At 42.2% G+C, this 27,341-nt stretch overlaps 1 protein-coding gene and 1 long non-coding RNA gene across 5 annotated transcripts in view; one reads left to right on the top strand and one right to left on the bottom strand.

Annotated features, from left to right (window-relative positions):
• The window catches only part of RHBDL2 (rhomboid like 2), a 47,831-nt gene that overhangs the window by 10,345 nt on the left and 10,145 nt on the right, over positions 1-27,341 (bottom strand). Inside the window, exons 2-4 of the mRNA XM_035018981.1 lie at positions 14,991-15,257; positions 11,845-11,993; positions 8,397-8,509 (exon numbers count right to left, since the gene is read on the bottom strand). Coding sequence (XP_034874872.1) covers positions 8,397-8,509; positions 11,845-11,993; positions 14,991-15,236 — 508 coding nt within the window. The 5' untranslated portion in view covers positions 15,237-15,257. The remainder of the gene's footprint in view (positions 1-8,396; positions 8,510-11,844; positions 11,994-14,990; positions 15,258-27,341) is intronic.
• The window catches only part of LOC118019597, a 48,583-nt gene that overhangs the window by 18,450 nt on the left and 2,792 nt on the right, over positions 1-27,341 (top strand). For 3 of the 4 annotated variants that reach the window (XR_004681714.1, XR_004681716.1, XR_004681713.1), the window contains one exon: positions 10,329-12,718. This is a non-coding gene — a long non-coding RNA (uncharacterized LOC118019597). Of the gene's footprint in view, positions 1-10,328; positions 12,719-21,528; positions 21,614-27,341 lie in introns of those variants that run through there. The other variant, XR_004681715.1, reaches the window with a different exon arrangement.

Genomic DNA, 27,341 nt, shown 5'->3' with positions numbered 1-27,341 from the left:
CTGGGATTGAGCCCCACACCGGACTCCATGCTCAACGGGGAGGCTGCTTCAAGATTCTCTCTCTCCCTCTACCCCTCCCTCGCTTGCTTATGCTCTCTCTGTCTCTAAAATAAATAAATAAAATCTTTAATTAAAAAATGTTAAAGGAAATTCTCAGGCAGAAGGAAAAAATATCAGATGAAAATATGGAATTATACAAAGTAATGGAGGACACTGGAAGTGGTGATAACATGGGCAAGCCCACAAGATTTTGCCTTATTAAATTCCAACAGAAGATAGGAATAAGCAGATAACTGTTTAACTACTAAAAATAATAAGTTAATTAAGTTGGAGGATAGACAGTCAATGTACAAAAAAATCAACTTTATTTCCATGTCACAGCAATGAAGAATTGGAAATAGAAAATTTTTAAATAGTACCATTTACAGCACATCAAAAATATGAAATATGGAGATAAATCTGACCCCCCATACAAATGTGCAAGAGCTGACACTGAAAGCACAGTTCCTAAAATTTACAAGTATAAATTATACTTTATCAAAACTTTAAATCTCCTCTTCTTCAAAAGATACTATTAAGAGCATGAAAAGACAAGCAACAGACTAGGAGAAAATATTTGCAAGTCATATATCTGATAAAGGACTTATAATCAGAATATACATTATTATATTATAACAAAGAATATAATCCAATTTTTAAATGGGCAAGATTTAAGCAGATACTTTACCAAAGAAGATATGTGGATAGCAAACAAGCATATGAAAAGATATTCACCAGCATTAATTGTCAGGAAATGCAAATTAAAACCCAGTGAGAGGGGCACCTGGCTGACTCAGTCAGTGGAGCATGCAACTTTGGATCTCCAGGTTGTGAGTTTGAGCCCTGTGTTGGGTGTAGAGATTACTTAAAAATAAAATACTTATTTTTATTTTTTAATTTTTTATATAGTCTCCACACCCAGCATGGAGCCCAACATGGGACTTGAACTCATGACCCTGAGATCAAGACCTAAGCTGAGATCAAGAGTCATTCACTTAACCAACTGAGCCACCCAGGTGCCCCCAAAATTTATTTTTTAAATATAAATTAAATAAATAAATAAGTCCCAGTGAGATAACATAATACACCAAATAGACTAGCTAAAATTAAAGACTGATGACAGCAAGTGTTGTTGAGAATGTGAAGGAGCTGGAACTCCTCATGAAGGTGTAAAATGGAACTACAGGGGTGCCTGGGTGGCTCAGATGGTTGAGTGTCTGCCTTCGGCTCGGGTCATGGTACCAGAGTCCTGGGATCAAGCCCCGCTTTGGGCTCCCTGCTCACTAGGGAGCCTACTTCTCCCTCTCCCTCTGCTCCCCTGCTCCTGCTCTCTCACTCTCCCTCTATCTCAAATAAATAAATAAAATCTTAAAAAAATAATAAAATAATAAAAATAAAATGGAACTACAGTTGACCTTTGAACAACACGGGTTTGAATTGCTCAGGTCCACCCTTATGTAAATTTTTTTTCACTAATACAGTACAGTACCAAAAATGTATTTTATCTTCCCTATGATTTTCTTTAAGTTTTATTTTTTTTTTTTAGTAATCTCCATACCAAAGTGGGGCTCAAACTCATGACCCCAAGATCAAGAGTCACATGCTCTTCTGACGGAGCCAGCCAGATGCCCCCTTTATGGTTTTCTTAACAATTTTTTTCTCTAGCTTACTTTATTGTAAGAACCCAGTACGTAATAATGTATACAAAATATGCATTAATCAACTATGCTATTGGTAAGGCTTTGGGTCAACAGTAGGCTATTAGTAGTTAAGTTTTGGGAGAGTCAAACATTACATGTGGATTTTCAACTGTGTGAGCGGGATCAGTGCCCCTAACACCCACGATGTTCAAGGGTGAACTGTACTTTGTACCATATAACCTAACAATTCCACTTACAGATATATATCCAAGAGATCAACAAAAAAAATTCTACACAAATATTCATATCAGTGTTATTCATAATAGTCGAAAACTGAAAATAACCCAAACGTCCATTTATTGGTGAATGTATAGAGAAAACATACAGCCACACAATGGAATATTGTCTAATAAAAAGGAATGATGCACTGATATATGCTACATCACTGAACAATGAAAACATTACACTAAGTGAAAATACCAATCAGGAAAGACCTTATATTATATGATTCCACTTGTATGAAATGTCCAGAATGGGCAAATCTAAAGAGACAGAAGATTAGTGGTTGCCTAAGGCTGGGGAAGGGAGAATGGGGTGAAGAGTAAGGAGGGGTGCAGGGTTTCTTTAGGGGACAAAAATGTTGTAAAATTCAATTGTGATGATGGGAATATAATCCTGTGAATTAAGTTTTAAAAAAACATTGAATTAAATACTTAAATGAGTGAATTGTACACTATATGACTTCTATCTCAGTAAAGCTATTTTAAAATGTTGGCAGTTTTCTTAAAAGTTAAACATACCCTCAGATAGGGTCCGGCCATTTCATTCCTAGGTATTTACCCAAGAAAGCTGAAAACATTTGATTACACAAATACTTACACACAAATGTTCATAGAAGCTTCATTTGCAATAGCCCCAAACTGGAAACCATCAACAAGGAGAATGGACAATTTGTGGTATATCCCCACAATGAAATACCACTTGGCAATAAAAAGGAGTCAACTATTGATACACATAATAACATGGATAAATCTCAAAATAATTATGCTGACTGACAGAAACCAGACAAAAATAGAGTACATACTCTATGATTGCACTTATATAAAATTCTAGAAAATACAAATTAATCTCTAATGGTCAGTAGTTGCCAGGGAAAGGACAGGGAGGGGCAGTAGAGAGCAGTTCTCAAGGATCACAAAGAAACTTTTTGGGGAGCGATGGATACGTTTATTATCTTGATTGTGGTGATAGTCTCATGAGTGTATACACGTATCAAAATTACCATATTATACACCTTAAATATGTGCAGCTTATTATATGTCAATTATCCCTCACCAAACAGAAAACAGAACAAAACAAAAACAGATGCCAGGCCATATCCTCCGAGATTCTGAGTCAGTAGATCTGGGTGGGATCTGGATGGCTTTAGCTATGACAAGCTCTCCGGGAGATTGTGATGATCAGTCTGACTGGGGAACACTGGGTGGGATTGCAGACCATCACTTCTGTCTTTAATGTGCATACAAATCACTTCTGGATTTGTTCAAATGCAGATTCTGATTAGTGGGTCTGGTGTGGGGCCCAATATTCTGCATTTTAATGAGCTCCCAGGTGATACCAATGCAGCTAATCCATGGACCACACTTTGCCAGGAGTAAAGGGGGGGAAACTAAAGTTATTTGACATATTAAGCAATCTAGAAAAAAAGCAAAGCAAGAAAGCGGGCAAGAGGAAACTTTTAGAATTGATGGACATGTTTATGACATAGATTGTAGTGAAGATTTCACAGGTGTATACTTATCTACAAACTCATCAAGTCGTATACATTAATTATGTACAGATTTTGGTATGTCAATCATACATCAAAAAAGTTAATAAAAAAACATTTTACATCAAGCTCCCCTTAACCTCTTTATGTATAATTTCTTTTTTGAAAGGCAATGGGGCCACATAGTGGAGGGTAATGAGCAATCTTAGATGTTTTGACTTTCTTCTGGGCGCTGTCGGTGTTTTAGGAAGGATATAAGATGATCTAATCTGTGCTTGAGGAAGGTGACCCAGGCAGCAGTGTGAAGACCAGAATAGCAAAGAGAGACACACCTGCCAGGAAGCTATTGCAAAAATGGGCAGAGGATGTGAACAGGTTAATCACGTTCTCTCCTCTCTCTCCTCTGAAACTGGGGCAGGGCTGATTCCACAGGTCGAAATCAAGCTGCGGGGGCTTCCAAGGGCAGGAAAAACAGGTGTGTGCAGGACTGGAAGTAGAAGGTGGAAAAACAGGTTCCACAAAAGTAGAGGGAAGCCGACTGGGGAGCTATGTCACTGAGCATTGCCAAGTCCATCTCCTAAAGGCTTCCTACTCTCTGGCCCCACTGCTCGAGGAGGCTAGTAACATCATCAGTTAAAAAATTTTGAGCCCTGCAAAAGGTCGGATTGTGTCCCCCAAAAAGATGCGATGTTCCAACCCCCAGTACCTCAAAATGTGATATCATGTGGGAATAGGATTGTTGCAGCTGTGATTAATTAAGATGAGGTCATATTGGAGTATAGTGGGCCCCTCAACCAATATGACCATGTCCTTATTAGAGGAGACGGGGAATGTGAAAGGAGAACTCCACATGACGATGGACGTAGAGCTCGAAGGGCTGCACCTGCAAGCCAAGGAATGACTAGGACGGACGGCCACCACCAGAAGCTAGGGAGAAGGGAGGAAGGATTCTCCCCCACAGGATCAGAGGCAGCATGGCCCTATTTTTTTTTTAAGATTTTATTTATTTATAAGATATATAAGATCATGACCTGAGCGGAAATCAAGAGTCAGCAGCTTAACTGAGCCACTCAGGTGCCCCTGGTACAAAAAATGTTTAGCAAACCATGAAAAGACAAGGGAGAAATTTAAATGCATGTTACTAAGTGAAAGAAGCCAATCTGAAAAGGCTACATGCTATATGATTCCAACCATATGACATTCTGGAAAAGCTAAAACTATGGAGGCAGTGAAAGGATCAGGGGGTGGGGGTCAGAGTGGGGGTAAGGATGAATAGGTAGAATACAGAGGATTTTGCGGACAGTGAAAATACTCCATATGATACTCTGATGATGGATACATGTCATTACACATTTGCCCCAAACCATAGAATGTACAATGCCAAGAGTGAACTTCTTTATGGACTTTGGGTGATTATGATGTGCCAGTGGAGGATTCATCAGTTGTAACAAATACCCATCTGCAGGGGGATGTCGATAAATGGGTGGGAGCAGGGGGACTGTGCATGGGGGGGGGCAGGGGTTATGGGGAATCTCTGTGTCTTCCTCTCCATTTTTCTGTGAACCTAAAACTGCTCTAAAAAAATAAAGTCTTTAACTTAAAAAATCTTTCAATGAGCAGATTTATAAAATAAGCATTATTTTTTGAAAATCCTCATTAAATATAACCCCAAAGTACAAATATATACTTCTAAATTCAGTTATTTTCTATAGAAATTTCCTCTTACTCACTGTCATAGCCAAAATGTAAAATTTATTTTTTTTTTTTAAAGATTTTATTTATTTGACAGAGACACAGTGAGAGAGGGAACACAGCAGGGGGAGTGGGAGAGGGAGAAGCAGGCTTCCCGCTGAGCAGGGAGCCCGATGCAGGGCTCGATCCCAGGACCCTGGGATCATGACCTGAGCCGAAGGCAGACGCTTAATGACTGAGCCACCCAGGCGCCCCCCAAAATGTAAAATTTAAAAATGACATGTAGTTTCAAATGGGAGGATTACATTATTGACTCTGCGTACTCCAATTATGAAAAAAAATTGTGTTGTAATTTACCTGTTAATTCCCACCTTTCCTAGCATCAGTCATTTGTTTTTGCAAACTAATCAGAAAGTGTTATAAACTATGTTTAAAACCCACTACAACTCTTAACTGAGAACTCTTCAAACTGATGAGGAAATTGTTTCCCGCATTTTAAGTGTGAATTTCTAAGACTTGTTGCATCATTCCCAGCAGCAAAATCACACAATGAGAGAACGATGTCCAATCATTAGTTTTTAAAATGCCCTTTCAGAGCGTAAGTATCTTTGGAAAAGCAGTTATGTTTTTTCTCCTTGTATGAAAAATGCTATTATGTCGTCAAAGGAACATATTTTGCGTTTGCTTTTTCAACAACATCTGTTCAGTAGCATCCTACTGAAAGCCATTTGTTACCACAGGGAGAAAAAAGTCAGCAAATTAGACACTCATCTCTTTGTAAAAGAAAAATGCATAGTCTTTAAAATGCGCAAAAGATGAGAGGAATCTCACTGATTTCAAGACTTATAGTATAGCTACAGTGGTATTGAGGACATGGTATTGGTGGAGGGTAACACATTGGTCAGTGGAACAAACAGGAGAACCCAGAAATAATGCCTTACAAGTACAGCTAACTGATTTTTGACAAAGGTGCAAAAAAAAATTCAATGAAGGAAACAGAATTTTTAATAGATTGTTGTGAAGTCACTGGGTTTCCAAAAAAACCCCAAAAGAACCTCAGTCTAAACCTCATACCTTACGCAACAGTGAGCCAACTCAAAACAGATCACATATTCCAATGTAAAGCATAAAACTATAAAAGACAACATAAGAGAAAATCTTCAGGACCTAGGGCTCAGTGAAGAGTTCTTAGACATCACCAAGAGCATGATTCATAAAGGAAAAAATGATAAATCAGACTTCATCAAAATTAAAAACTTTTGCTCCCCGTTAAAGACTCTATTAAAACAGTGTAGCAAAGACAGCTACACATGGAGAAAAATATACCTGTCAACTACACATTGAGTAAAGGACTGGGATCTAGAATATGTAAAGAACTCTCAGAATTCAATGGTTTTAAAAAATCTAATTAGGAAAAAAAAGGAAAGAAATCTAATTAGGAAGTGGGCAAAGGCATGAGCAGGCATTTCACTAACGAGGTTATACACATCAAAAGGTGTCCACCATCATTAGCCATTTGAGTAAAGCAAATGAAGGCCATGATGAGAGATCACTGCACACTTCTGAGCACAGCTGAAATAAGAAATGGCAACAACACGAATGCTGGTGAGGATGTGGAAAACGGAATCACTTCTACACTACTGGGTGGAATGTAAAAAGGAACAGCCATTCTGGAAAACATTTTGGGTGGTTCTTAAAAAACTCAATAGGCACTACCATACAACCTAAGAACTGTGCGCTTGGGCATTTATCCCAGAGAAATGAAAATTTCTGTTCACAAAACTCCATACTTCTTTTCACAAAAACCTGTACACAAAGGTTTATAACAGCTTTATTTGTAATAGCCCCAAATGGGAGTGAAGGGTTAAACAAACAGTGGCCCATCCATACCGTGGAATACTACGCAGCGATTAAAATGAATGAAGTATTGATACATGCAACAACCTACATGGGTCTTCCAGGGAATGATGCTATGTGAAGACAGCCAATCCCAAAGGCAATATACTATTTGATTCCATTTATACAACATGCTTGAATTGAGAAAATTACAGAAATAGAGAACAGATTAGTGGTTGTCAGGGGCGAAGGAAGGTATGGGGGGGTGGGAAAGAAGAGGGTATGGCTATAAAAATACAACGTGAGGAATCCTCGTTCGCACCTTGACAGTATCAAGGTGGATATCCTGGTTAGGATACTGCACTAGAATTTTGCAAGCCGTTACCATTGGGGGTAACTGGTTAAAGGATACATGGGACCCCCTAGGCATTGACTTCATACAACTGCAATGTAAAAAAGTTTCATTTAAAAAAAAAAAGGGGGGTGCCTGGGTGGCTCAGTCGTTAAGCGTCTGCCTTCGGCTCAGGTCATGATCCCAGGGTCCTGGGATCGAGCCCCGCATCGGGCTCCCCGCTCTGCGGGAAGCCTGCTTCTCCCTCTCCCACTCCCCCTGCTTGTGTTCCCTCTCTCGCTATGCCTCTCTCTGTCAAATAAATAAAATCTTTAAAAATAAAAAATGTTTCCAATAAATAAATAAATGGATGGATGGGAATTCTAATATTTTCTCCTCAGGCCATCACTGCATATGTTGCTAGTCTCTACTGAGCCTTTGGGCCCTTATAGCTCTTCTCTTCGTTCTCTTCAAGCTTTTTTTTTTTTTTTAAGATTTTTTTTTTTTTTTTTTATTTGACAGAGAGAGACACAGCGAGAGAGGGAACACAAGCAGGGGGAGTGGGAGAGGGAGAAGCAGGTTCCCCGCCGAGCAGGGAGCCCGATGCAGGGCTCAATCCCAGGACCCCGAGAGCATGACCTGAGCCGAAGACAGACGCTCAATGACTGAGCCACCCAGGCGCCCCTCAAGCTGTCTTTCTTAAAAGCAAATCTGCTCATGTGACTTCCCAAGATCACTAGCCTGACACACTGGGCCTTCATAATCTGGCTGTTAAGTCACTACCCAATATATATGCTATCTGCTTATCTTATCTCAAATATTTTAACTCTAATTACTTTTTAAAGTTTTTTGGGTTTTTTTTTTTGAAGCTTTATTTATTTAAGTAATTTCTACACCCAATGTAGGGCTTGAACTCATGACCCCGATCAAGAGTCGACGGAGCCAGCCAGCTGCCCCTAATTAACTTATTTCTAATGCTTATCAGGTTCCCTGCAGTAAATCTTGACTTAAATGTTTATTACTTTTGCTTTGTGCATTGCCTCCTTAGAGTGCAGAGGCACTGATTCTGTGTTACCCTCAGGATACCAACCTGCAGTTACTCCTGCCAGGTACACCAGCCCTACTCGGAGGCCTTTGTGGACCATTTCCAAGGGAATACCCAAAACGAGCTGCATGATGAGATTCCCCACGAGGTGCTGAACTCTGCGGAGACAAACACAGTAGTCAAATATTATGACTAACCCACACAGTTATTTCATTGGGACATGAACAGGCATTGGTGTATTGTTTCTAGTTCAAATTCCATTTTCTAATTTTTTTAGGTGACTTTTTTTAAGTAAAATCTCAACATGGAGCCTCAATATGTAAAACAGATAAAAGGACATTTTGGAAGTATACATTTATTTTATAAGTTCTGTTTTATAACAGTGACTAACAACATCAAACAGAGAGTGATGAGGATGGCTTAAGGAACAAAACTTGAAATTGGGCTTAGATGACAATTGGCATTTTATGTCAGCCCCCTGCATCTGATTTTGTTTCGGTTGCACGGTATTGAGAAAATCCTAATTCACGCATGGTAGGCTCCACACCCAACGTGGGGCTGGAAGTCTTAACCCCGAGATCAAGAGTCGCCCCAGCTACAGACTGAGCCAGCCAGGCACCCCAAATTTCAATAGGTTTTTAAACAACGGGTCTTGCGGGCGCCTGGGTGGGCTCAGTTGGTTAAGCAACTTGCCTTCGGCTCAGGTCATGATCCTGGAGTCCCGGGATCGAGTCCCACATCAGGCTCCCTGCTCAACTGGGGGTCTGCTTCTCCCTCTGACCCTCTTCCCTCTCGTGCTCTCTGTCTCTCATTCTCTCTCAAATAAATAAATAAAATCTTTAAAAAAAATAAACAAAAATAAACAACGGGTCTTGCAATCTTAGGATATTCTTTAATAAAACAGAGATGGCAAGAGAAACCCCATCCCCGGTTCTACATTAAAAAGTTGAGGGGCGCCTGGGTGGCTCAGTTAATCGTCTGCCTTTGGCTCAGGTCATGATCCCAGGGTTCTGGGATCAAGCCCTGAGTCAGGCTCCTTGCTCAGCAGGGAGCCTGCTTCTCCCTCTCCCTCTGCCTGCCACTCCCCCTGCTTGTGCTCTCTCTGTCAAATAAATAATTAAAATATTTTTTTTAAAAAGTTGAAAAGACAATTTACCAGAATAAAAAAGAAAGTTTACCCAGTAACACTAGCTAAAGTTAATATCTCCCATGTCCTACAGTTTGGCATGTAACATATTTAAGTGCTGGTGGTTTTTATTCTAGTTTTTAAAGAGGTAAAAATATTTTTAAATAAAAGTCATATTATTTTGCCTGTCAAACCCCACAAGCATCTCTGGAGAATCTTTGAATGTATTTTGGTACATGCCCACATTATAGTCATCCTTAATTTAGTTGCTACACTGCACAAGATTTTTTTTTTTGAGAGATTTCAGATTAAACCAAAAAGTTAAAAAATGAAATAGGTGTTGGATCTTTCACAACATGTAGCAGCTTTCCTATTAGCTTTCAGGATTGTGTTTTGCATTATAATTTACTTAACAAATACCCAGCAGAGGCTCTCTGGGCATAGCCTACAGAACAGATTACTTACCTTCATCACCACGTGCACACCCAGCCACAACCATCACTGCCCAAGTCATCTTCAGAGACACACAAGAAGTTAACATGTAATTCAGCGCAAACAGTCTAGCAGGGACAGTTGTGCTAGTCTTACAGGGACATCAGACATAAAGAGTATTTGGAAATATGTGCCCTTTGTGAATTTGAACAAAGCCAAAGGAAGCCATCCCATCCTATCCTTTGGGAACAGCTGGAGGACGAAGTGACCAGTAGGACAAAAAAACCCCAAAGAATCGCCCTCAGCATTCTTTCTGCTGTGCAATAGCAAGAGCAGAAATGGCATAAGGATGAGATCCTGTCATATACCCGGAATAGAAATACTAACTTTTGTCATCCAAATTTTATCTGCCCTTCCAGGTCCAGCTTGGATCCAGGTCATGTGGGAAACCATCCCCATTCTGATCTTTCCGTCTTTATGTTACAGTAACTAATCCCACATCCATTTCCTTATCGCTTGTCTGCGTCCTCTAGTGAGGCTGGAAGAGCTCATGTTGACTTTGCGAGGGGTAGCCATGTCCGTGGCTCTGGCCGATGGGAGACTGGTAAGAGAGCTGCTTTCCTGACGGAAGGGATGGGTGTCAACAGCACGTGGGCCTACCCTTCCCCTTCCTGCTTTTAACGCCCAGCTACAGCCACCAACTTGCAACCACAAGACAAAGGTCAAGGGAAGAGCAGAGATGCCAGCACAGAACCAAGAGGCTTGGCTTCCTTAAACTGATGAACTAACCACATACCTTGGGGCTCCTTATTTGGTAAAGAATTAACCTCCATTTGTTCAGGCCCCCATTAGATTTTTTGGCTACTTTCAACCCGAAGCATTCTGAACTTCTACAACCCCATATGTGGCCTGTCCTACACAGCCTTGAGGATTCTTTGTGAGGGCCTACTATGTGTCCCGGTACTGCAAAAATTACATTATAACCCCTGTCTCATTTAATCACAGCAACCTTATGAGGTAGGTACTATTACCCCATTTTACAGATGTGGAAACCGAGGCACAAAGAAGTTAAGTAACTACTGTATGGCCTTGCCTTACTATTTGACTGTTCACCCTTATAATTTTAAAGTCCTTGAGTGCAGGAACCACATTTGTTCAGAGCATGTTAAATGAAAAACCAAACTGAAAGTATCCATAGAAACTGGGCAATGAACAATTTTGTCCTTATTTGTCAAGCCTCTGAGCCCTGTGTCCTGCCATCGATGGCTAGTTAGCCCCTGGCCAGAGTCATCCTTCAAGGTCCAGGGTTGGGTAGGTCACACCGATGAAGTTGGCCTCATCTGAACGGGGCCACCAGCAAGCTGCTCACTGTCTGCAGTGGGCATAGTGAATCCTGGGTTCTGAGCAAGATCATTAAGGACTATTAGCATGTAAGAAGCTATAACTAAAAGGCAGGCACTGCATTGCCTGTTGCTCGTATTATTCCAGATGGACAACAGTATTATACACTCAACAAAGCGTTCATGAATTAATTCTTTTTAACTGTGTGGCAGGGGTACGGAGGGAGGGACTGATTCATACCCTAAAGGGAACATTTTAACAAAATCAAACAACTAGGGGAACATACGTGTGGTTTAGTAATGATGGGGTCTCTTCTCATTTAATATCCCTGTATAAATACCAGTATCAGGCAGTTATAATGCAATATAAAGTACACTGGACTTGGAGTTAGCACGAATGGGTTGAGGTTCTAGTTCTGCAACTTAGCCAAGTGATATGGAGCGAGTAACCACATCCCTGAAACCTCAGACACAAAACAGCAGGAGTATTATTGACATGTAAGTGCCTTATCAATAATAAAGCACCGACCAAATGTTGGGGGTTAGGAGTACTTGCAGTCACCTCCGACCTCAGCAACTTAGTATCATTCCTTACCCAGCATGGACCAGCATATAGGAGATAAACCTCCAGGCTTGCTCCCGCTTCTCAGGACTGTAGATAAAGGGACTCTCCAGGATGCCTGTGTCCAGGGTGATCCACTGTTTCTGAGGCTTCCACACAGCATAGTAAATAAACACCGCCAACTGCCAGGGAGGGGCAGACATGAATGTTAACCACCTTCTGCAGAGAGTGGCCCTATTAAAGCCCACGGGCACTACTACCTTGCTTTCAAATGATTAGCTCTCAAGTGGGCCCCTCCACAGTGTGTGCTCAGAAGATGACAGGAGTTAAACGTCTTTGCCGTTAAATGTCTGATCATATAACTGTGGTCATATCCCACTTCCTCCAGTGATGAGGAGCAGCCCTAGACCAAATATAAAGAAGACTCTTTCTGAACCTCTCTACCCCCTTAAATACCCTCCACCCTCCTCTTCCCATTCCCACCATTTCATCTTTTACTTACAAGTTAATATGAAATTAAGTCACTGCTGGCTTCCAAGAAATAGAATAGGGAAAGGGAACAATAATAGTTCTACAGCACAGAAGCCCGGCAAACACGACCTTAACCAAGTGATGGAGGCTCATGTCGCCAGGGATGTCATGTGGATGTCCCGTACTCCCCGATGTGACATGAGGAGAAAGGCACTTCGCCTCTGTGTGTTCCTCCCCAAAACCCATAACTCTGATCTAATCATGAGGAAAACATCGACAAGCCCAGGTTGGGGAATCGTCTACAGAAACCTGGCCCATACGCCTCAAGACTACCAAAGTCATGAAGAACAAAGACAGACTGAGAAACTGTCACAGATGAGAGGACACTGGGGAGCCACAGAAACTAAATGGAATGCGATACTTGGGGTTGGAGGGGCAGAAGGGAAAGAAAGAGGACATTAATGGGAAAGCTGGTAGAAATACATATTAAAAACTCCAAATGAGGATGCCTGGGTGGCTCAGTTGTTAAGCGTCTGCCTTCGGTTCAAGTCATGATCCCAGGGTCCTGGGATCGAGCCCCGCATTGGGCTCCCTGCTCAGCGGGAAGCCTGCTTCTCCCTCTCCCACTCCCCCTGCTCGTGTTTCCTCTCTCGCTGTCTCTCTCTGTGTCAAATAAATAAATAAAATCTTTAAAAAAAATTAAAAAAAAAAAACCTCCAAATGAAGCCCGCAGTTTAGTTAATAGTAGTATACCAGTGTCAGCTTCTTCGTTTTGACAAATGTACTATGGAAATATAAGGTATTAGTAATGGGAGAAATTAAGTGAGACGTATACAGGAACTCTCTGTACTATCTTTGCAACTTTTCTATAAAGCTAAAATTAATCCAAAATAAAAAGTTTATTCCAAAAGTTTATTTGAAAAACGGATCTTTCTGTGAGAGAATAGGTATCTCAGCACCCGCTCCACGACCCTTCTATAGAAAACTGCCTTCTCCACAGTACAGGCTACAGCAGTCATATTTGGTATCTTATACCTTATCCTTATTCCCCAATTCCCACACTCGCCAAGCACTCACACACCTGATTGGACCATGGGTAGGCCCGCCAATCCATAGGCTGGAAGGATAACATGATAGAGTGTGCCAGAAACGTTGATACATTAGCCTTTTCTTTATCTGAGCCGTAAGAGGCTAGGTCCCTATGCTGGTTAATGTGATGTGTCAACTTGGCTATATGAATTTGCCAAGAATTTGATCAAACATCATTCTGGATGTTTCTGTGAAGATATTTTTTAGATAAGATCAAAGTTTAAATCAATAGACTTTGAATAAGGCAGATTACCCTCCATAACATGGGGTCACATCATATCAGCTGAAAGCCTTAATAGAAAAGACTGACCTCATCTGAGGGAAAGGGAATTCTGCCGGTATGACTGCCTCTGGACTCCCAACTGTAACACTTACACCTAGGTCTCCAGTCTGCTGGCCTACCCTAGATTTTGAACTTGCCTATTTTCCATAATGGTATGAGCCAGTTCCTTAAAATCAACCTCTCTCTCAATATACATGTGTAGGTAGGTGGCTGGATGGATGGATGGCATGTGTAGGTAGGCGGATGGATGGATAGATATAGATAGCTGATAGGTAGATAGATGATAGAAAGATAGTAGATAGATAATATGTGTTTGTATATGTACACACCCCATTGGTTCTATTTTTCTAAAGAACCCTAATACAGTCCTTGTTAAGAAAACTGAGACATTGGGCGTCTGGGTGGCTCAGTTGGTTAAGCGACTGCTTTCGGCTCAGGTCATGATCCTGGAGTCCCTGGATCGAGTCCCGCATCGGGCTCCCTGCTCGGCAGGGAGCCTGCTTCTCCCTCTGACCCTCCCCCCTCTCATGTGCTCTCTCTCTCTCTCATTCTGTCTCAAATAAATAAAATCTTTAAAAAAAAAAAAAGAAAAAAGAAAACTGAGACATCCGTGGGAATTAAGAGGATTACATTAGAGACTTCCTAATGTCCCTGAAGTCACACCCCACACATACCCATCCCCTGCCAATTCTTTTATGAGACATCATGGCAGGTGCGATGAGGCTTAGGAGAAGCCCAGTCCTGGCCCAGTCACTAAATGTGACCTTGGGCAAGTCATTCCACCTCTCTGGGCCTTGTACTCTTTTTCTGAAAAATAAAAGGGCTGACGAGATCAGAGTCTAAAAACACACTACATGCTGCCCACAGTAGACATCAATAGGGGATCCCATTTTTTTCCCTACTGAAATCTGGAGGGAGCCTATAGCTCTTCTGGTTAGCTTCTGTGTTGGCTCCACAAAAAGACCTTACCAATCAATCAAAGTCGGTTCATGAGATCAAACCAATTTGTGACCCCAAGATTATTTGGTTTCTACAGCCCCAGCAACTAAAATTAAATGAAGCCACTGAAAATCGTAGTCACTGCTGGGCAGGGGACTTGCTTGAAAAAACTCAACCCTTGGCTGAAAGTGACTGTGACCATATGAAAGACCTAAGGGGGCTCCAGAGAGGGTGAGGTTGAGTTCTGTGTGTGCTGAACTTGCCACCACCAAGCTCTCTTCCTACATGTTATCCAGTCTCTTCTCTAGATGTGATCGAAGCCCCTTCTCCTTCCCCCCAGTCTTTCTGCAGTTCCCCAGTGGTACTTGCTCTAGTGCCCACCACCCAACATACTCACCTCGGCAAGGCTGACGGAGATGATGAACACAGGGGGTGGGAGGCAGTTAGCTCTCTCCAGGTATGCTCTTCGAACCTTTTCAGGAAGCATCCATTTTGAGACAATCCTGTGGACCTTTTTATTCTTGAGGGGATCTTTACCTCCCCTGTCCTCTCTCATTTCCTTCTCTTCTTCCAGCTCTCCTTTCATGTCTCTGTCCATGTTCAGATTCATATCCTCCATCTCCAAATCACGATCAGCAGCCATTGTCCTGGGTCCTCCCTCCACCTGAAAGGGCCATGAATGTCAAGGAAAAATAGATAACCCTATAGTCCTTGGGTCATGGCTCTTTCCTGGGCTCTCTGTATAACCATTGGTTTCCAAGGCCTTTCCTGTATATTAATAGAAGGCAATTGAAGATCTGGTACCCAAATACTCATAATATCCATACTCTCATCATCTGTGTACAATTGTGACAAAATGCTAGGGTCTCCCCAAATGAAGGAGAAGACCCCCAGGGATCACTTCTGGTTTCATCTATTGCCACCACCTAAAGGATGGACTAGAGCCTTGGAATAAGAAACTGCCTTGTATACCCTTTCCTTCCCCTCTGCCACTAACTGTCAAGTCAACCATCAGTGTAAGAGATGGCTTTGTCGTGAGGTGATGCATCTCAGAGCTTAAACCATGCACACTGCACAACTGAATCCAGTCTTGTCCAGCTGGAGTAAACAGTCTCTCCCTTCTCAGTTTCATCTTGCTTCTACTCAAAGGCCAAACATAGGTCTCTGATTTCTGATTCAGAATCAAAAATAATTTACTGGGCATCTGCTGTGTATCAGGAACAAAGCTGGGGGTTTTCACATCTATTGACTCATTGGACTTCCATAATAACCCCAGAAGGTAGGGATTTGTAGTCCCATTTATAGATAAAAAACTGAGCTACACACCCTGCCCCCCTCAAAAGATTCAAACCTACACCTTCTCTAAATTGCCAGTGTCCTTTCTAAAATACCAGCATTGCCCATTCTGTAGCACACTTGAGTTAGGAAGGCCATTCCTTACTGGTTCTCCAGGCACAAGGTCAATACCCTTCCTGAAACACATCTTCCCAGCAACTCTTGGACATCTGAAGCTCTTGGCAGAGTTCCTACTAATTTCCACATCAAGTATTTCCTTGAACTCAATCCTCAACATTCAATTATTCAAGCATTTATTCAGTAAATATCTACGAAACACCTATGTATCAGGCTACCATCCACCCCAAAGTGTTTACAACGTAATGGAAGAGACAGAGGTCAATTAAAATCATACAGATAATTACATCATTACACTGTGATAGAGGACAACAAGCAGGTGCATAAGACACCAAGGCAGCATGTCTGTAACAGTGAGGACTGATCCACATACTCTCTCCTTTCCCCGTGCCATGCCCTCTGCCATGTTCTAGCCTTCTCCTGTTGGTCTGGTTCTGTTATTTTTTACTCCTGGTTAAACTACTTAAATCATTCACATGTTTCTGTGGTCAAAGTTGGGGGAGGGGGGGCTCAAAAATGAAGGGAAAAAAATAATGTTGCAAAATAGTACATAGAGTAAAATCCAATCTTTGTAAAAAGTAATGTACTGATACACATACAGGAAGAAATGTGGAGAATTATCATTATCTGCATGGTGGGATTCACTAGATTTTTGCCCTCTATTGTGGAGCCTGAAGTGTAAACAATTTGGGGGGTTTTCTTTGGGAAAAATAATATAAAATTAATATTACAAAATATAAAAATTGCAAAAGTGGATACACAGCCTTTGAAGGAGCCCATGCAAGTGACAGATCTGAAGTTTAAGCTTTATTAGCTTCAGAGAAAATCCACCTCTGTTTATATTTGGTTTTTTTGTTTGTTTGTTTTTAAGTAATCTCTACATCTGATGAGGATCTTGAACTTACAACCCCAAGATCAAGAGTGACACACTCTGGGGCACCTGGGTGGCTCAGATGGTTAAGCAACGGACTTCAGCTCGGGTTGTGATCTCCAGGTCCTGGGATCAAGCCCCACGTCGGGCTCCCGGCTCAGCAGGGAGTCTGCTTCGCCCTCTGCCTCTGTCTCTCCCCCTACTCATGCTCTCTCTCTGTATCTCTCTGTCTCAAATGAATAAATAAAAAAAATATCTTTTAAGATTTTTATTTTATTTTATTTATTTATTTGAGAGAGAGAGAATGAGAGAGAACACATGAGAGGGGGTAGGGTCATAGGGCAAAGCAGACTCCCTGCCGAGCAGGGAGCCCGATGCGGGACTCGATCCCGGGATTCCAGGATCATGACCTGAGCCGAGGGCAGTCGCTTAACCAACTGAGCCACCCAGGCGCCCAAAAATATCTTTAAAAAAAAAAAAAAGTGACACACTCTACCGACTGAGCCAGCCAGGCACCCTTATTTGATTTTTTTAAAGTATGTATTACTATTTTAATTTTTTAAAAAACTAATAAAGCCATATCTATGACACCTTTACCTGATCCTAACATCTCAACTACTGTACTATTTCTGCCCTCCACTTTGTGGCCCAATGTCTTGAAGGAGGAATCGATACCCTAACCAGCTAGTCATCTGCATGCCCCATTGAAACTGATCTCCTGAGTTATGCCGTTCAAACAAATCCACTTCCGGAGTGATGTGAGAGCACCACGTATGCACAGCACATATGCAGAGCACCCTTGGCATGTCAAAGCATATCTCCACTGCAAAATCTCACGAACTCCTCAGAATTATCTGAAGTAAAAAGAAGGCAATGATTATATTCCCAATTCTCATCTTCAACATTCCCAACAGACTTCCCTGTTGAAATCTCTTCCTCCATCTTTCATCTCAACCATAATTCATTCACTGACTTCCTTCTCCTGCTCCCCACGCACAGGCATCCCTTCGGCCTGCTTCAACAGAACTCTTGTCTTGCAGCTGGACTTCTCTGACTCAGTGAAGAAGAGCTAGTGGCAAGGTCACTAGAGGACAAAAACACAGACCGGGGGCATGGCCTTGTCTTATTTTTCTCTGCAACCCCAGGAATGGCTCTGGGCCTGGTATCATAAACAGAATAGTGGTTGCCAGGGAGTGGGGGGAGTGGGGGAAAATGGGGAGTTGTGTATTTAATGAGTGCAAAGATTCAGTTTGGGAAGACAAAAAAGTTCTGGAGATGGATGGTAGTGAGAGTTTCACAACAACGTAATGTAGTTAATACCACTGAGCTGTACACTTAAAAATGGTTAAAATGCAGGGCGCCTGGGTGGCTCAGATGGTTAAGCGTCTGCCTTCGGCTCAGGTCATGATCTCAGGGTCCTGGGATCGAGCCCCGCGTCGGGCTCCCTGCTCAGCGGGGAGTCTGCTTCTCCTTCTCCCTCTGCCTCTCTCCCTGCTCATGCTCTCTCTCTCTCTGTATCTCTGTGTCTCAGATGAATAAATAAAATCTTAAAAAATTTTTTTAAAATGGTTAAAATGGTAAATTTTAAGTTCTGTATATTTCACACACACACACAAACTAAATGATGCGAAACTTTCAAAGTCATTGTGAAGATTAGATCTAGTGTTTGTGTCACCAATATGTGCTTCACCAATGAGATCTTAGAATACTGATATTTTCAGCTTAGGTTAATGTATCTAAATTTCCTAAATGACCCCAAATAAAGTTTTTCACTGTAATTTTTTTAAAAAACATGATCCATGGTGCCAGATGACTGGGATTAGAACACAGCTCCACTACATGTCAGCTGTAAACGTAGGTAAGTCACTTAAATTCTCTGAGCCTCAAATTACATTTTTTTAAAATATGGTAAAATACACATAACATAAAATTTACCACCTAAACCATTTTAAAGTGTACAATTCAGTGGCATTAAGTACATGTACAATGTTAGGCAACCATCACCACTATTCGTTCAGGAACTTTTTCATTGCCTCAGACAAAAACCCCATGCCCATTAAGCAATCTCTCTGTGGCCACCTCCCTCCAGCCCATGGCCACCACTAATCTGCTTTCTGTCTCTATGGATTTACTTATTCTGGATATTTCATGAAAATGGAATCATACAATATGAGGCCTTTTGAGTCTGGCTTCTCTCAGTAGTAGTAAGTCTTCAAGGTTCATCTGGGTTGTGGCCCTATATCGGTACTTCGTTCCTTTTTTTTTAAGTACGTGCCACACCCAAATATGGGGTTTGAACTCACTACCCTGAGATCAAGCATCCTGGGGGGGAGGTGGCAATGGGTGAAATAGGTGATGGGGATTAAGGACGGCACTTGTTGTGATGAGCACCAAGTGTTGTATGTAAGTGATGAATCACTAAACTCTACACCTGAAACTAACATTACACTGTATGTTAACTAACTGGAATTGCATAAAAACTTGAAAAAGAAAAAAAAGAGTCACCTGCTCCACTGACTGAGCCAGCCAGGCACCCCAGTATTTCATTCCTTTTTATGGCTAAATAATATTGCATTGTATAGATATATAAGCCCATTTTTTAAAACGTTTTATTTATTCACTTCAGAGATACATGGAGAGAAAGAGCAAGAGAGTGAGAGAGAGAGTACGAGCAGGGGGAGGACCAGAGGGCCAGGGACAAGCAGATTCCATGCTGAGCACAGAGCCCCACATGGGGCTAGATCCCAGGACCCTGAGATCATGACCTGAGCCAAAACCAAGAGTCAGATGCTCACCGACTGTGCCATCCAGGTGCCCCTATAAACACATTTTGTTTATCCATTCGTCTGTTGAAGGACATTTAGATTGTTTCCATCTTTGACTACTATGAATGGAGGTGCTATGAACACCCCTGTGCATTGTTTGAATTCCTGTTTTCAGTTATTTGGGGTATGTTCCTAGGAGTGGAATTGCTGAGCTATACAGTAATTCTATAATTTATTGGGAAACTCTCAGATTCCATTTTAAAACGGGGATAATTCAAAAAAATAAAAATAAAGTGGGGATAATAATAGAACTTACCTTATAGCATTGTTGGAAAGATTGTTCAAGGCAATGCATGTAAAGCACTTAGAATAGTATCTGGCACATAGTAAACACTCCATAATTGTTAGTTATTATTTGCTATAGATGGATGAGTGGGTGTGTGGATGGTTGGCTGGAAGGATGGAAAGACAAAAGGGATGGGGCTAAGTGTAGGGCCTATTTTCACACTGCAAGTTACTGGGAATCAACTCCTATTGAATTTGTTTTTAAAATAGTTCATTAGGCAATTTCCACATTACAATAGATCATATTCAGTAAATTTAGGGAAGAAGAGAAATCCCCTTTTATATTACTTTTCCCCAGCAACTTTTCTGAGAAGAAAGTTCCCTCCCCTACATCTCCCACCCTCCCACTTACCCAACCTCCCTGGGTCAGACACTGAGTCTGTAGACCTTCATTAATTTTCCTTGAATGATGTTATTTCTAGATTCACAACTTCTCATAATTGGCAAAACAATGTGGATTTAAGATCTGTAGCTTTTAACAGCAAATACTCAAGCATTTTAAAAGTAAGTTCAGGGGCACCTGGGTGGCTCAGTGGGTTGAGCGTGCAACTCTTGGTTTAGGCTCAGGTCATGATCTCACTGTTGAGAGATCGAGCCCCATGTCAGGCTCTGCACTCAGGGAAGAATCTGCTTTTCCTTCTCCTCTGCTCCTCCATCCCCCACCCCCGCTCGCACTTTCTCTCTCTCTAAAATAAATAAATGAATAAAATCTTTAAAAATTAATAATAGTTCAAGGGCCCCTGGTTAGCTCAGTCAGTACAGCATGCAACTATTAATGTCAAGGTTGTCAGTTTGAGCCCCATGTTGGGTGTAGAGATTACTTTTAAAAAAGTAAAATAGGGCGCCTGGGTGGCTCAGTTGGTTGGGCGACTGCCTTCGGCTCAGGTCATGATCCTGGAGTCCCGGGATCGAGTCCCGCATCGGGCTTCCTGCTCAGCGGGGAGTCTGCTTCTCCCTCTGACCCTCCTCCCTCTCATGCTCTCTGTCTCTCATTCTCTCTGTCTCAAATAAATAAATAAAATCTTAAAAAAAAAAAAGAGCCATTAAAAAAAAAAAGAGCCATTTAAAAAAATAAATAAATAAATAAATAAGTAAAATAAAATGTTCAAATAAATAAATAAAAAGTTCAGTTAGGGATGATTAACATTGTATTAATGAGTCCTACTGTAAATTCAAATACCATACACGATCACTTTATGAGGAAATGAAATTCTACCTTGTTAATACAACTTTATAGCTAAAAAAGGAGCTAAAAAAAACCTAAGGATGACATTTCCTCAAAATTTTTTCTCTAGATTTCAAATTTCCTAGAAATTTTAGAGAGTCAAGCCCAGCATTTTAGGTAGTTTAGAGAAATGGATTTCCTGTGCTGCAAAGATATCTGACCCATTGGGCTTCGCCAAAACTCACTGCGGGTCTGCTTTCTTCCTTGGCACACACAGCAGAGAGATCTGACCTGTAGTTCCAGCTACTTCAGACGCTAGCAACAGACGAAAATGTTGGTAGTAACTGCAGCATGTTGGTTTTACCTCTCTTCTCAGTGATGGTCACACTCTGACTTCGAGCCCTGTCTGTGTGCCTCCTTGATTAAGTATCTCTCCGACATCTGCTGCTCAATGCTCACAGGTATGCTTCCAGACTCCGGCATTCCCTGGCCCTCCCACTCCTGTTTATCTTCTGCTCCCACACCTGAATTCCTGAGCACAGTTCACCATCTTGGAAACATTCCTGATCAAACAATGAAAAAGATTATCCAAAAAAAAGAGAAAGAAAGAAAAGGGTTATCCATACTCATGAGGCTGTGGGAAATAGGTGCAGTCTTTTGGGAAGGCAATTGGGCAGTACCCAGAAAATATGAAAAGCATATACCTTTCAATGGAATCACCCTACTCCTAGGAATCTATCCTGCAAATGTATTTGAGAAGTACACAAAGCTGTATTTCAAAGATGTTCAGTGCAGAACTACTTACAGTAGTGAAAAATTACAAAGAACCAGAATATACTTCAATAGGGTTGTTGTATTTTCTGAAAGTTCTAATTCTTTTTTTTTTTTTAAGATTTTATTTATTTATTTGACAGAGAGAGACACAGCGAGAGAGGAAACACAAGCAGGGGGAGTGGGAGAGGGGGAAGCAGGCTTCCTGCCGAGCAGGGAGCCCGATGCGGGGGCCCGATCCCAGGACCCCGGGATCATGACCTGAGCCGAAGGCAGACGCTTAACGACTGAGCCACCCAGGCTCCCCCTGACAGTTCTAATTCTTAGGTAGTTCTTCCTTATACTGTGCTGAAATCAGCTCACCAGCACCACTGCTCCTGGGTCCAAGGTTTTCCTCTCCAGGCTAATCTAAGGTTATAACCATTAATTCTGTCCTTGCATGGGTGTGGTCCAGATACTCCATAGGCTCTACAGGTCAGAGTGGGGATAGAGTCTCTGGAAGCATACATCAGATTACCAGAATTTTTGAAGTCCCAATTAAATGAAGCAGGAATCTCAAAACAACTCAGCAATGATTACAACACATCATATAGTCTAAAAGATATAAAAGCATCTCAGCTATCAAATTATTCACTTGGTCACTCTCATCACTGTGTTATCTATGGAGTGGAATTATTTACTGCACTGACTGTGCTTTCTTACCCACTAAGCAAAGATCATCCGAGTTTCTTGGGCTTTCCTTAATGTTGGCTTGATGTTATGCCTCACCTCCTACCTTTTATCTTTAGCGGACGGAGGTCAACAATTTGTTGAAATCCATCCCTCTTTCTCTGTCTCTGTCTCTCTCACACACACATGCACACACACATACAGATCAAAACTGGGTGGCACTGCTGTGGAAAGTTCTCATCCTACTAGTATGGAACAATGAGGGTAGATTGTTAAAAAGGATGTTGGGGCGCCTAGGTGGCTCAGTTGTTAAGCGTCTGCCTTCTGCTCAGGTCATGATCCCAGAGTCCTGGGATCAAGCCCCGCATCGGGCTCCCTGCTCAGCGGGAAGCCTGCTTCTCTCCCTCTCCCACTCCCCCTGCTTGTGTTCCCTCTCTCGCTGTCTCTCTCTCTGTCAAATAAATAAATAAAATCTTTTTTTAAAAAATGATATTCCCCCTGTGAACCAAAAGCCAAAGACCTTCCCTTCATGGTTGGCAAGTTTCCTTTTTTATTTTTTTTTTCAAGTAGGCTCCACACCCAACATGGTGCTCAAATTCACGACCCTGAGATCAAGAGTCACATGCTCTACCAACTGAGCCAGCCAGACGCCCCGGGAAGTATTCTTAAGAGGAAAAGTGGACAGAACTTCCCTACATCCTGACTTTATCTGGGATAAGCATTGCTCAGGTTATGAATCATGAAGCCATTGTGTTGGCCAAGGATTGGAAAGGGTGGAGCTGTGCTCATTTACCCAGAACACTCTTCTGCTTTAAAAAAAAAAAATGTAGAAAAAAAGATTTCCATAAGGAGATTTACACGGGAGATCCTTGACAATGGCAAGGGATTTTTTCCAAAGACGTTTCAGGAGCCTTAATATACCACATAGTGTCTCCCAAAATTATGTTATAAATTATAACCGTAAAGTTTTTAAGTGATTGCATTTCAGACCCTAAATAATTCTATAAATGCAGATGTAAACTTATTTATAAAGTCTGTTGTGTGAGGAGTATTAATTAACTATGTTCAACACTTTGCACCCAAAGTCCCAAAGAAAAGAAAATAGAACCTCGGTTAGTTAATTGTGCCTCTTCATCTTTAAGTAAAGTTTAACCTCTCTCTCGAAGAGCAGTTTCTGCACTGGCTGAAGCACTCATTAACAACTTCCTGGGGCGCGTGGGTGGCTCAGTCATTAAGCGTCTGCCTTCAGCTCAGGTCATGATCCCAGGGTCCTGGGATTGAGCCCTGCATCGGGCTCCCTGCTCCGCGGGAAGCCTGCTTCTCCCTCTCCCACTACCCCTGCTTGTGTTCCCTCTCTCGCTGTCTCTCTCTGTCAAATAAATAAATAAAATCTTAAAAAAAAAAAAACTTCCCAAAGCACTTTTCCTTTTATCTATGTGACACACATGGTAGCTCGCTTGGTATCAGAGATCCTAGGCACTGCTGAACTTGGCATTCCATGCCAAGTTTATCCGAAACCTCTATTTGTGGCCACACAAAAAAAAAAGTCAGTTTCTCAAGCTTCTTCACTTTCTTCTCATTTCTATTTCTAGCACTATCAAGTGATTTATTTTTAGGAGGCTTTTCTACTCCTCCAACAAGAAACAAAGATTTTAGTCACTGCACGCAGGTTACCTACAGGCTGGAACTCGTAGAGAAGAGTGAAATCCCGTGAGATGTCCAAGTGGCATGGCAGGCCTGGCTCACTCACTAGGAAATGACTGGCTCCAGCAAAGTCATTCAATTCACGTCCATTTACAAAGGGCCTTTGGGCGTAGCTAATGAAATGCAAAAACCGTAAGTGTTGAAGCTGCAAATGTCAAGGGCTCCCAGTGTCTTCTTTTGATAACACTTACATAATGGCCGTTTGTCAGGGTTCTTGGGGAATTCTACATCTCATGAATCCTGGCGGGCAGCAAGGACCACTTCCCGCTACAGAAGGTAAAAATCCCCAGTCCTCTCGGTTCCAGGTCCCTAGGCTGCTAAGGCTCAGGTCGTGACTTTGGCTTCATCAATCAGCCGCACTGGCTTAGGATTCTTGAGGCTGGAGCTTGAAGTCTGGCTAAGTTCTTTACAGCGGTGCACTATAAAGCAGCATATCCAGCGTGCACGCGGTTGGGGACAGGGTGGCATCGGGCACCCAAGGCCAGCTGTATCTTCCAAGCAGGCTGCCGCACTGAGCACACAGCGGCCATGGGGCCTGCTTCACCTGCCTGGCCCTGCAACGTGGTTTTGGTGTAGATCTAGGTACCTGGACTCCTTTCGTCTCAGCGTGTTTCCCAAACCTTGTTTCTGCAGCCTTCCAATGATTCTGTAACCTACCTGTGATACTGTGATATACTAAGATATATCTATTTGGTCTTCACTCCCAGTTCCTGGCACAGAGCTCCTAAAACCCTTGGAATTTCCTGAGGGACAGGGGTGGGAGGAGCATCTTCTGTTATTCATATAAGCCCCTTTGAACCAGACCTGAGCTGGCACTCCAAGGAAGCGACTCCCACAGGATGGGGGCTGGTTGCCTGAGGAAATAACCATGTGATTAGAGGGTTGGAACTTTCAGCCCCACCTCCGGCAAGGGAAGAAGGGCAAGAAATTGATTTTAATCAGCAATGGTCAATAGCCAATCACACCTATGTAATGGAACCTCTATGAAGACTCTAAACAGAAGATGCAGAGAGCTTCCAGGTTGGTAAACACAGTGAGGCGCTGGGAGAATGAAACACCTAGAGAGCGCGTGGAAGCTCTGCATCCTTTCCCATCCACCCTGCCCCATGCATCTCTTCCATTTGGCCGTTCTTGAGTTGTATCCTTTACATAAAAAAACAATAATAATAAGTAAAGCCCTCTCCTAAGTTCCGTGAGCTGTTCTAGCAAATTATTAAGCCCAAGGAGGGGGTCATAGGAACCCCAATTAATAGCCAGTTGATCAGAAGCCCAGACTTGCACCTGGAGTCTTAAGTGGGGAGCAGTCAGAGGGCACTGAGCCCTTAACCAGGGGGGTAGTTGGTGTCAGAATTGCTTGGCGTGAAAAACCCACATATCTGGCATCAGAAGTGTGAGCAGGAGTCGAGAAATCATTTTTCTTTCCCTACCCAATGTGTTTGCAATAAAACTCATTTACAGGAGTCATCAGCCAGAATCCGTTTCTGTCCCTTGCAGCCAAGAACCTAACTAGTAACGCCTGAATACCCAAGAAACTCTTCTAAACTCTACCTGGGGTGTTCCTGTTGCAAGTTAAACTCATTTCTTGTTCTGCATTAGGGAATCACAGTGTAAGGAGAGCATAGAACCAGGAGACCTGCTTTCTGGTCTAGACTCTGCCACTTCCTGGCTGTGTGAGCTGGGGCCAGTGGCTTCCACGCTCTGAGCCATGGTGCTCTCTCACCTGCACAGGGAAATGGACACGCTGCACCAGACCACGAATTCCCCAAACAAGTTCTGCCTTAGAATCCCCTCGAACGTTTGTTTTTTCAACATTTGTTTTTATACAGCTTCCTGGGCCCCACTCCTGAAAACACTAACTTAATAGATTTAGCAGATCTCTGACAAGTGACATGGAGGCAGCAATACCTTCGAGAACCACAAACTAAGGACTCCAGGGTCCACTCCTCTCACAAACTCTGGGATCTTCCAGTGGAGAGCAGAGATAGTTCTATTGCTGTATTCCTTCTGCCCAGAAAGTTCCTGGCACACAGGAGGTGTTTTCAGAAAATACTAGCATCTGCGTAAAGGGTAAACAAATTCTCTGCAACTTTTCTGTAAATCTAAAATTATTCCAAAATAAAGAAGTTTATTTAAAAGAATACTGGAAGGAAGGAGAGGGGAATACTATCCAGACCACATCAACCAAGAGTCTTATATCACTTTATGTTGAAAAGTGCTTTCCACCACCCTTTTCCTCTACACCCTACCCCCTCACCCCATTATCATTCTGCCATCACTGAGCCATCAGAGGAGACAGGCAAAGCCACCATTCTGTAATGGCTACGAAAGGGCTTGTCACCTGACTTTGTGTTTGGCACTGTGAAGAACCAAGTTCTGCTCCCAGTATACCCCTTAATTTCACTGTGCCTCAGTTTCCTCGGCTGTAAAATAGATCCCCTTTCTCCCCTCAGTATCTTACAGAATTATTGTAAGAAGCAAATGAAATAATAAGAGTTGCCATAATTGTGAGCACTTACTAGGGGCACCTAGGTGGCTCAGTCAGTTAAGCGGCTGCCTTCGGCTCAGGTCATGATCCCAGGGTCCCGCATCAGGCTTCCTGCTCTTCGGGGAGTCTGCTTCTCCCTCTGCCCCTCCTCCTGCTCCTTCTCTCTTTCTCTCGCTCACTCTCTCTCTCTCTCAAATAAATAAATAAATAAATCTTTAAAAAAAAATAGGGGTGCCTGGGTGGCTCAGTCGGTTAAGTGTCTGCCTTCGGCTCAGGTCATGATCCCAGGGTCCTGGGATGGAGCCCTGCATCGGGCTCCCTGCTCAGCGGGAAGCCTGCTTCTCCCTTTCCCACTCCCCCTGCTTGTGTTCCCTCTCTCACTGTGTCTCTCTCTGTCAAATAAATTTAAAAAAATTAAAATTAAAATTAAAAAATTAAAAAAAATAGTGAGCACTTACTACATGCCAGATTCTATGCTAAGCACTTGATGAGCATTCTCTTCATTAATGTTCACAACCACCTTATAAAACAGGATAATAACAAAAAATGAAAATAAAAAA

Source organism: Mirounga leonina, unplaced genomic scaffold (assembly GCF_011800145.1).
Source record: "Mirounga leonina isolate KUSES-001 unplaced genomic scaffold, KU_Mleo_1.0 Mir_173, whole genome shotgun sequence".
NCBI classification, from domain to species: Eukaryota; Metazoa; Chordata; class Mammalia; order Carnivora; family Phocidae; genus Mirounga; species Mirounga leonina.
Note: the sequence above shows the minus strand (reverse complement) of the source record. Positions and strands in the feature narration are given on the sequence as shown.